At 35.6% G+C, this 11316-nt stretch overlaps 1 protein-coding gene across 1 annotated transcript; it reads right to left on the bottom strand.

Moving 5' to 3' along the window:
- Positions 1–1543: 1543 nt before the first annotated feature.
- Positions 1544–4610, bottom strand: LOC147490076 (uncharacterized). The gene is made up of 7 exons (XM_086574794.1): positions 4490–4610; positions 3669–4275; positions 3096–3584; positions 2783–2873; positions 2414–2612; positions 1798–1911; positions 1544–1605 (listed from the first exon to the last, which is right to left on the bottom strand). The coding sequence occupies exons 1-7, from the start codon at positions 4608–4610 to the stop codon at positions 1544–1546; spliced, it is 1683 nt and encodes a 560-aa protein (XP_086430920.1).
- Positions 4611–11316: the final 6706 nt, after the last annotated feature.

Raw genomic sequence — 11316 nt, 5'->3', positions numbered from 1 at the left:
AGGCACGTGGGTCAAGAGTCAAATGTTGGTCAAGTTGATCTTATTCAGGACACGTGTCAAGATCTCCACACTTCAAATCTAGTGTGATATATCCGTTGGTAGTTCAAAACCCTAACGGTCAAAACTATTGGTACATACCCTATAAATATTGGTGTTGTTGCTAGCTGGCTATACAAAATCAAAATTTGAAAGAAAGAAGATAAAGAAAGAGAAGAGTATAATGGGTGGAAGTTGTCATCTTGTAGTTGTTGCTGCGCCAAAGGTAACTGGTTTAAGTTTAATTTTGTCTGTAATTGCGGAAGGGCCAAAACCTAATTAAACATTATTTAGAAGGACCAAGTTTGAAACGAAAGTAATTATAGTGGGACTAAACCCTTAATTTAAATTATGTAGTGTTTGTATATTCTATTGCAGGTTTGCCAATTATGCTATGAAGAGGGTCACTATGCTTCAGGATGTCAATATCTTGGTATTCACTGCCCTCATGCTTGGTGTTGTGGATTTATGAGAGTCGTTCTAGGTCATATGGAAGAAGGTACTTTACAATCCAAGTACCTTGAGTGTTCTAGAGAAGGTTGTAGTGCTGTGACTTGGTTATACTTTGACAAAAAAGTAGACAACCAAGTATGTAATCTATGCAAGGAAGAATTCCCAGTCTATGAACGTTGTGGCTTATGCAAGGGCTGCCATCTTTCAACTATTTGTGAGAAGAGTGAAAAGAGTGGTGAGAATAGTGTGAGATGAGAGAAATTGTTGTTCTGTATGTGACAGTTGTGCGAGATGTGCCTGATTAGTGCTATGTTTATCAAGTATTGTACGAAGAAATAATAATTTGGTAAGTAGAACTGCATTACATAGCACTTGTCATAACAACTATATTAGCACTGTTATTACATAATGTCATTACAAACTAGCACTCCTAAACCATAGCACTGTCATCCAAAATGGCTCCCCAAAAAACATGACTATCCACAAAATAACAAAAAAAACCATAGCACCAATGCATTCACTGGGTCTAAGTTAAAGACTGACTTAAGCAAGGTGCAACTGCTGAAATTGTTGGGGTACTTGGTGTATCAACACCATCATTAGCACCAAATCCAATCCAATATTGAAACCCACTGTTGTTCCTTTCTCCCCTTGGTGTGCGTCCTCCTATTGCTCCCCTTGTTGCTCTTCCTCCTCTTCTAGCTTGTGGCACTTGGTGTTGATCTGCATCATTCACATGGTTTTGCTGCTGCTGAGGTTGATGCCCTTGTTGCTACTGCTGAGGTTGATGCCCTTGCTGTTGAGGTTGATGCCCTTGCTGCTGAGGTTGATGCCCAGGTTGATGCTGATGCCCTTGCTGCTGAGGTTGATGCCCTTGCTGCTGAGGTTGATGCCCTTGCTGTTGACCATGGCTCTCTTGCTCCATTTCTTTGGCAGAGCCACCCAATATATATAATAGTAGGGAAGACAAAGCAAAGCAAAACAAATATAAAAATTTATAAACAAATCAGTTGAAACATAATAAAGCCGACATTTTTATTAATAGACAAATACCCTAAACAAAGACAAAGACAGAAGCATGGACCCTAAACAAAGACAAAGACATAAGCATAGACCCTAAACAAAGACAAAAGACAAACACATAAACATAAAGACAACAACAAACACAAAAGTTTGTTTATATATTCTTATTTTTCTTTTTGTTATCCTTTCTCTTATTCTTCAGAGAAATCTGCAAAGCCTTAAAGCTCTCAGCACACATTAGTGCTTGCACTATCTCTCTAGTTTGTGCTTGAGTTAAACTGTTACTTCCCTCCCCAGTTTGTGCTTCAGTTGAATTGTCAGAAACCTCCCCAGTTAAGTCCACAATGGAATCATCACTTTCCTTCCCAGCATGAGTTGAAGAACCTCCAACACCCCTTCCTATAAGATACCTCCATTCTTACAAATATTCTATACATTCAGCATAACTTGCATTACTATGTTGATCAAAATAGGCCATGACAACCTCCCTTTCTTTTTTAGAAAAATTATTATATCCCTTTCGCACTAAACTCCAGATATGTCTAGGATATCTAATACCCCTCCCCATTTAATTTGACTGAAGAAATAAGTGTAAAAAAGAGATGAGTGCAGAGATACGTTTGTTGTGTGGGAGATGAGTGCAGAGATGTACATGTTGCTTTTATAGCAAAAACATGCAGATAAGAAATTAATAGGGGTGTTGTACCATTTAAAGCATGACTGAATCACAGTCAAAATATTTAATAATTGAGTTGAAAACACATTTACAATACAAACAAAATTGTACTTGGAAAGTGCAGCATTATTGAATGCAAACAACAGCCAATGTATGTGCTTCAGTCAGTCAATGTGCTCTAGCTAGTCAAAACACAGCATTATTGAATACAAACAAAATGGTTACCTATGTTATTTGGTGGTGCTGAGCTTGTTTCCCCTCCTTCTTGCTTACAAGTCCTTGTGTTATGTCCTACCTGACCACATCTCCTGCACTTCCTTTTGCCACTTGATTTTTCTTCATCTCTTCCTCTTATTCTTTGTTTCCTTGGTCTTCCAGGATTTCTGTTATTGGGAGGAGGTAATACAACATTTGTAGGTTTAATCTGATCACAAAGAAGACATTGGAATCAAATTAAATGAGAAAGAAATTGGAATCAAATTAATATATATATATATATATATATATATATATATATATATATATATATATATATATATATATATATATATATATATATATATATATATATATATAGGGGTAAAAGGAATTGACCTTGTCCCAATCATCTTGGTTGGCTACTGGATAGATATAACCTGCGTAGGTTGCTCTAAATGACTCCACAGTATAGTAGTGACTGCAATATCTACAAATTAAGTGAAAAAAAAAAAAAAAAATCAATAAGTGACAGGAAAGTAAAATTTATAAGTCACAATAAATTAAGTGCCAAAGTAACAACTCACTTGGCCTAACTCTCCCTATTAGGCCTTCTTGGCCTTATGACAGATATAGCATGGACATAAGGTATCCCCTCATCATCCGCCACACAATGCATTCACAAGTTAAAAGATTTAAGTCCACAATAAACCTTTTACCATTTTTGGTATTGGTTGACAAGAATTGATTTGGTCCAACCCCTGAAACCTTATACTTATGGTACTTCTTTTCCAACCTTTTAATTACATCTGTTACAGCTGGTACCAAATTACCATCAGTTAGTTCCAAACCTAGTTCTCTTCTATCATGCATAAGTGCCACAACAGTGAGAGTGTACTTATCCACAAACTGAAATAGAGGCTTGTCTCTTATTTTTAGGATCCAAGCATTGAAGGACTCACTAAAATTACTAGTGACAACATCACACTTTGATGTTAGATCAAAGTATGCCCTAGCCCATGTCCTCTTAGGTTGCTTCTCTAACCATATTTTGCCATTCTTCTCATCATGCTCTAGTGTTTCCATACATATTTCATGTGTACTTATCCTGTAAGCTTTAGTCTGCCCCCAACATAGACTCTCCAAGTAATCTCCCTTAAAAACACTTTTAAAGTTCTTGTACATATGTTTAAAGCAAAACCTGTAAAAAAAATAGGGTATGACATGTTAAAAAATAATAAGTATAATTTACAAATGTAATTCAAAATAAACGAGTTAATTTTACCTGTGGTGAGCATATGGGAAGTTATTGCTTACTGCCTCAATGAGACCCTTCTGCCTGTCAGATATGAATGTCAGCTGCTTGTTCAAGTGAGGCTTCAACAACTCCAACATCTTATGCCAAGTGTATTTATCCTCACCCCTACAAATGAAGATAGCAAGAGGGAAAATACCATTCATAGCATCAAGTCCAATAGCACTAAGACAACATCCTCCATACTTTCCTTTAAGGAAACAACCATCAAGTCCAATGATTGGCCTGCACCCATTCACAAACCCATCCAATGATTGCTTGAATGCAACAAAGAAACCCACAAACTCATCTACTGAATCCTTATACCATTTGACAATGCTTCCTGGATTCCTTTTCAAAATTTGATTCTTCAATTCTGACACCACCATGTAGCTCTCTTCATAATTACCATTGATTCTCTCTAGCAACAAAACTCTAGTTCTCCAAGCAGTCCAGTAAGATATAAGTACACCATACTCATTATAGATCTTATTATGCAAGTCTACTGGTGCAAAAGTTGGATGAGGCCTAGCAAAGTCTTCTAGTTCATTTGCAACCCAAAGAGCTTTGGCTTGCACATTCTTGTTATTCTTATCACCTTCACAGGTATGAGTGGGATTAAATAACCTTAGCTTCAATGTATGCCCATCAACTTTTCTCTTTGCAAGTTCACAAACCACTTGCATTCGGGTCCTTACAAACCAACTTATATCTTGTCTTATCATTCTTCTTCTGTTTGAAACTAAACTTCTGAGCAATTGTCATGTCTTTCATAAACTTCCTACACTCCAAAATAGTTCTCCAGGTCATACCTTTTGTAAGGCTGAAGTTTGTTGTACCTAATGCTGGATCTTCAATCCTCTCATTATCTTCAGCTTCATACAAGTTTCTAGTAGATTTCACAAACTCATCTATCTCAATATCTACATCCATCTCACCCTCCGACACCAGTTCAAGTTTTGAAATATCATCATCACTAGCGGGGCGGATCTAGGATTTTAGATCTGCCATGGAGTTAACCTTTAAAGATTTTTTTAGGAACCAATACCAATAAACTAGCATTGATAAACAAAAGAATTATCCCGCTTTTATTACCTTCATCCAAAATGGACAAAATAGTGTTTTCACCATAGACCTAGACAAATATAACAAAGAAATGTGCAAGAATAACATAGCACATTAGCATCACACTATATGAAGTTTTGACTTTGGATTCTTATCAAATACATCTATTATTACATCCAAATCAATTTCTTTAGCAAATTCCCCGTTCAATGTAAATAGTCATGCAATTGGCTGCAAGAAATTCATCCCCATCTTGTTTCAAAGTCGTGTTTTGAGCAATTTCATAGGCTGAGAATGCTTTCGCTCTTTTAGTTGCCGTGGAAACAGGGAAGTGTCAAGACAAGGCGAATCAATCTATCAATCAAATAATAGATATTGATCTTTCTTGTTTCAACTAGTCTTTGACATAATTCGGAGATGGTAGACAACTTCGAAAAAGAGGATGCTTGAGCACATCAAGTTTGTAATGTTGCGAGATGAGTTCTCAAAAGATGTATCTCTTGTTTCGTGGGCATCTCCACAATAAAACTTTTTGGATTGAGTTTGCAAATGTCATCAATGATCTTTGAAGGACTTAAAAGCATCTTTCGGATCCAAAGCGGAACTAAGATAAAACAAACTCTATTGTTTCTTCTCGAAATCACTTTTATTTAATTCCACCAACCGTAATCTATTACAAATTTAAATAACTTCGAATGTAGTGGTGCTCAACACTGTAATGTAATCTTTCTTCCTAGGCACAAAATTTGAACTTCCTTTGATAAAATCCATGTGTCGAAAGCACCCATATCAGGCATATCAATGTCATGTTTTTGCAAAACAAAATCACATCACTAAGGAAAGCGTCCCAAGAAGATCCTCTTAATTCTTGAAGAAGTGCTTTCAACTCGAGACTAAGTCGATAGCATTTAAAATGTCTTGGGACTTTTTCTTGCAAACTTTATACAAGACATTAGTAATTCCCATAGTCTTATGCAATAAATGAAAAATTTAAAACAAACTCAAAACTTTTCATTGCAAACAATAGCACCTTTAGCTTCTCCACGATAAAGTTGCTTGACCTCGTTCTTCATGACGCTTTCAAGAACTATACAAATTGAATCAAACATCTCTTTCGGACTACAAACCAAGCAAAATGAGAACTCCATCTAGTATCTCATTCTTTCGTTGCAAAGTAGAAACTTGATTAACTCCTTTTCCAAGAATAAGTTCACCACTAGCTACCAAAGATATCAATTTCATTTTTCCTTCTTAACATATCTTCCAACTCCTGTTTATGCTTGTCTTCATCATGAAGATTAACAATAGAAGCCAACTTGGAAAAAAAAGATAACCAAACATCGAAACATCTTTAGAAGCCCACAACTAGAGCAAGTTGTATGATGGGTATTATGCGATGTGCAAAAGCAATGCACATAATATGCATATGGACACTCCTTGAAAACAATGCCCATTAATCCATTCCATTGACCAAATATATTGCTTAGCACCATCATAACCTTGACCTCTCATATTTATAATATGCAAATTATGGCTGAGCAAGGGATATTGCATATAACTTCTTTCAAAGTTAAAGCACAACTGTCTTTAACACTAACAATACCAAGAAAATGGTCTCTAACAAAACCACCTCTATCAACAAATCTTAGGACAATAATCATTTGTTCCTTGTTTGAATTATCTTGTGCTTCATCAACAAGGACACAAAATTTTGGGCATCACCAATTTCCTCACAAATTCTCTCTCACTTTATCGGCATAGATATGCAAAAGTGTCTTTTGAATTGAATGTGAGGTATATGTGGCATTTCACTGCATCTTTTAATAATTCTGCAACCTTGTCATTCAACATCGATAAAAATCCCAACACTCCCTTGAAATTTCCACCATTTTTTGACTTTTTGGACTGGTCGATCATGGCCTCTAAAAATGAAATCCTCATGTAGTGCAAGAAAAATTGAATACAGCGTAAGAATAGCTTTGACTAGCAAAACGGTTCTTAACAACCTCTTCTTTAGATAATGTATTTAACATATTATCTATATGTCGAGAAAGGATTCATGAAATTTTCACAAGCTATCATCCTACCTAAATCCATGAGGTTCGGATTGATGGACCTCCTTCATGTTGCAAAAGGAACACTTCTTTCCATTATTAATCTTCTTCCAACATTTAAAACCTTCAACAATGAATCGCTTCGGGGGATTTTGTTTCAAATATAAAACATGGAAAACAATAAGCTCTATCCATTATGGAGTGAGTACTCTAGCCAAGGAAATAGTGTGAACCAAGAGGAGTTGAACCGGCGAGTTTGCTTTCCGAATATGGTGGATGGATACTCTTTCTCACTGAGTTCAAGTAACCAACGCCCCTTTCCAAGAAAAGCTCGTCGAACATCATCTTGTTGATTAACCGGGTAATTATATATTGGAGTACGTTTACCCGGATCACGTTCAAATAAAGATGTGGAGTCAACTTCTTCAACACTAACTCTTTGGGCTTGAGGAGAAGGTTCAACTTGCTCAATTTCAACAACTTGAACTTGTGAAGGAGGTTGGCCATCTCTATCAAGTCTTGAAATATCAAAATGCTAGATGATGTAGAAGTTACATCATTTTTCCGGGTGACATCTTTGGGTTTAAAGAAAAGAAAAACATGGTTTTCATTTTCTTACGAGCTTGATGTTCAGACATTCTTACCTAAGATAAATCATAATAATTTCATAATCAATAGTTTGCTCTATACTAAAAACAAAAAAAATATCACAATAATAACTACAATAATATTCAACTAATTAAATAAGATAAAAAATTAAATGACAATCTAATACTCCAATATAAACTATAAGTTAACAAGGCAATAAGTCAAATAGAGAACACATTAGTATTTGAAAATTGAAAAACAATAACGAAATAAAAAATATAGGCATAATACAAAAACAATTTACCTTAGTCCTTAGCTAATGAATAGCGAATATGAAATAAAATGATAAATAGATTAGACTGAATTGGAATTGAACTGGAAAGAAGATAATAATATAGAACAAAATTTTTCTTTTCACAAATAAAACCGTCTGTACATTGAGTCTGCGACACAAAGTAACCAACTTTCAGTTTTTTTTAGGTTGACCTTCGTTTTTTTGTTCAAATTTACTTTTGGAGAATCTCTAATTGTAAATTGTGAGAAACTGGAATAGACAGATAGTGAAACTTGTTCTACATGTTGGCCTCTATTATGAGTTGTGATTTCTTTTTTTATTGTTTTTCGCTAATAGGAAGTTGGGAAGTGGGAACAGCAAAACAAACAGGACGGTCAAACTGGAATTGTGTGTGTTTGTCACTTGATGGGCCTATGGGCTAGACGGCTAGTATTCCTACTACTATTTTTTTTTTTTTTTTTTGAGAAGTTTGGGGGTAGTCCCTGTCAATAACCTTTATATCCTTTTCCCTGATCACTAGCTTCTTCCTCATCATAATCCCAGTCCTTTCATCTTCTTCATCGATTCTTTCTCACTCACATAACATGTTTCCCTTGAGTCATATTCATGCCCAACACCATTACTCATATCAAAACATCTATCCCGCTTTCATCGATGGCATCATCCATGACATCATTATGAAATATATTGCAATTAGTCATTATCCACTATATCATGTTCAAATGTTATTTCTCTATAAACATCAATTACTTTATCAACATCAACATCATTTGCTCCTATATCATGTGTATCTTCACTTTGACTTTGAAACTCAATCTCTTCTTCAACATGAATTGTTTCATCATCAATATCAATAACATATGCTTCACCAGTTGATTCCAAATGTGGATCCATGGTTGGCTCCACAATATATTCATCTTCACTTTGACTTTCAAAGTCTTTCACATTACACCGTTTCTTCTTATAAGGCTTTCTCTTTCTCTTTGGCTTTTTAGGAATCTCTTTGGTTAAGTCTACATAATCATCTAGAGTTGACTCATTAATTGGCTTAGTCAAGTCAAAAATGTTAACTGGACTTGAGTCAGGTGAGTGCATTAGATTGGAGTCAGGTGAGGGCATTGGATTGAACTGAAATGTGTGCATTGGATTGGACTGTGGTGTGAGCATTGGATTGGACTGAGATGAGTGCATTGGATTAAACTGAGGTGTGGGTATTGGATTGGACTGTGGTGTGGGCATTGGATTGGACTGAGGAGTGGGCATTGGATTGGAGTCATGTGTGAGCACTATACCCATGATCCTAGAGTCTTTCTCCCAATTATCAGTGGTCCCCTGCACTATCTGGTGGTCATAAGAAACAAACAAATGGAATCTATAATCACTTTTTACCATAATGTTCTCCCACATCAACATAAGTTGTTGGTCATCCCAAAGTACACACAAATGCCCCTTTAAGATACACTAGACCGGATGACACCTTCTTCCTAGGCACAAACATTTGAACTTCCTTGATAAAATCTATCCAATTCAACTCATCACCTTCTAGAGTTAATATTCTCCTCAATCCAAACATGAGTAAGTCACCAAACATATCAAACCAGGTGTAACATCCTTCCATAAACCACCCAAATGAACAACAAACTTCCTTTTGCCAAACCACATCAATTCATAAAATAACATGAAATCAAATCGAAATGTCAAACACAATAAATCATGTAAACATTACCATCAAATAATGTACCAAATCGTATAAACAATTATGAAATCGAAATGTCAAACACAAAATCCCTAATTTAAAATAAACAATTACTATGTAGATTATCTAAGTACATGGTCAACATCCAAAAACCCTATTTTTTATTCAATAACATGCAATACCAATAAACAATCAAACATACCTAATTTTTTACTGTTTAGTTTAAAACCTTCTAATATTAATAAAGAATCAAAATATGCAAGCATGCAAAATAACGTTCAAAAAAGTTCATAAAAGCATGCATTCACTGATTAAAGGTATCATACCTAACCAAGCAAGCCAATCAAGCTCCTTTACATTTGAGAGTGACTATGAGAGAGAGAGAGAGAGAAGAGAGAGAGAGAGATTTTAGTTAGTTTCCCGCTTTTCTTCTTAACATATCTTCGAGATTCTGATGATACACGTGTCTCATCAGTTGCCATCAGATTGTGGTGAAGTTGAGTCCGGAATAAGATCAACTTGACCAACATTTGACTCTTGACCCACGTGCCTCGCACACCCAAGGGTGTGATGGGTATTATGAAAATACAGACGGTCAACTTGGTGGACTTTGGTTGACTCACCGGTCAAGAGGATTTAGGAGGACCAAAAGCTAATAAACCGATTAGTGCGGACCAAACCCCAAATACCTATTATTTAGGAGGACCAAAACCTAAATAACCCTTTTTTTTTTTTTTTTTTTGGTGGGCACAGGTAGCTGTGGGTGCGGAGAATTGATTGTTTAATTCATTCAACTAGTTACTGTAATATACTATTAGTTTGTGTAATCGAAAGGTTATCATTTTAGCAATGGTTCCTGATATTTGTTTTTCTATATAATCAAGGGTACCCTACTACCCTATAATCAGGTTGTTACTGTAATTGTAAATTCCTATTTCTGTTTGTTGACATATTAGAGTTGAGAGTGATTTGAACTGGGCATCCAATAGTCCCAAACGACAACACAAGGAAGCTGTCTTTTACTTTATAACTAATTTGGATGCGTATGAGTTCGTTATTGCCTAGTTAACCAAGTTTTGTTCCAAGTATTGAACGTCACATTGGTGTTTGAAGTCCACTGCAGTGGATGGTCATGCTTGTGATGTTTGAATAATTTGAATCTGGAACGATAAATGTTCCATTTCTGGTAAGATAAACCTTGCTGATTTGTTGGAGTTTGGTGTTCACTCCCCACTGGTCGATCAGAGCAATAACACTTGTAAATGGTAGTTGCCATAGGACCTCATAGAAAAAAACTTCAAATGAAATGGTACAGTTCCCGTTAGCGTAAGTCGCTGTCATAACTAGAAGAACGTATGAACGCAACAGAACCTACTCATGACGTGGAATAAAGACAGGAACTATAAGACTTCAATTCTCACAGTTTGTCCAAAGTAGGGCAGAGAATTGGGTCAGGTTTGACCCGAATCCGACCTACCTAAATAGTTCGGGGGTTCGGATTGATTTTTATATTTGTTTATTGATTCGGATTTGTCGAGAATTTGGATTCGGATATATTTTTTAAGTTTTTTTTTTGAATTTTTAGTGTTAGCGGATCGGGTTAGTCGGATTGAAGTCGGGTTCGGATATTAAATTTTGAATATAATTGAGTTCGGATATTATGAAACTATTGATATAGCCCGGTCCCTGCCCTAGTGCAAAGTATATATATATTTAGGCAAGGGAGATAATTCCAGAAAATTGGGTATAGGTACACAGACTCAAATTTCTTATGTTAAGAGGAAATAACAAACTTTTTTTTTGTTTTTAAAACCCCGAATTTGACATCTGTCTCAAATTTGAAATTTGGGACTTTACAATTTTGACCTCTTTTTATTAATCCCAACCAAAAAAGCCAACTACCAACAAAAAACTACTAAAACCAAATCGCTACCAAAAGTA

Source organism: Coptis chinensis, chromosome 7 (assembly GCF_015680905.1).
Source record: "Coptis chinensis isolate HL-2020 chromosome 7, ASM1568090v1, whole genome shotgun sequence".
Classification (NCBI taxonomy): Eukaryota; Viridiplantae; Streptophyta; class Magnoliopsida; order Ranunculales; family Ranunculaceae; genus Coptis; species Coptis chinensis.
Note: the sequence above shows the minus strand (reverse complement) of the source record. Positions and strands in the feature narration are given on the sequence as shown.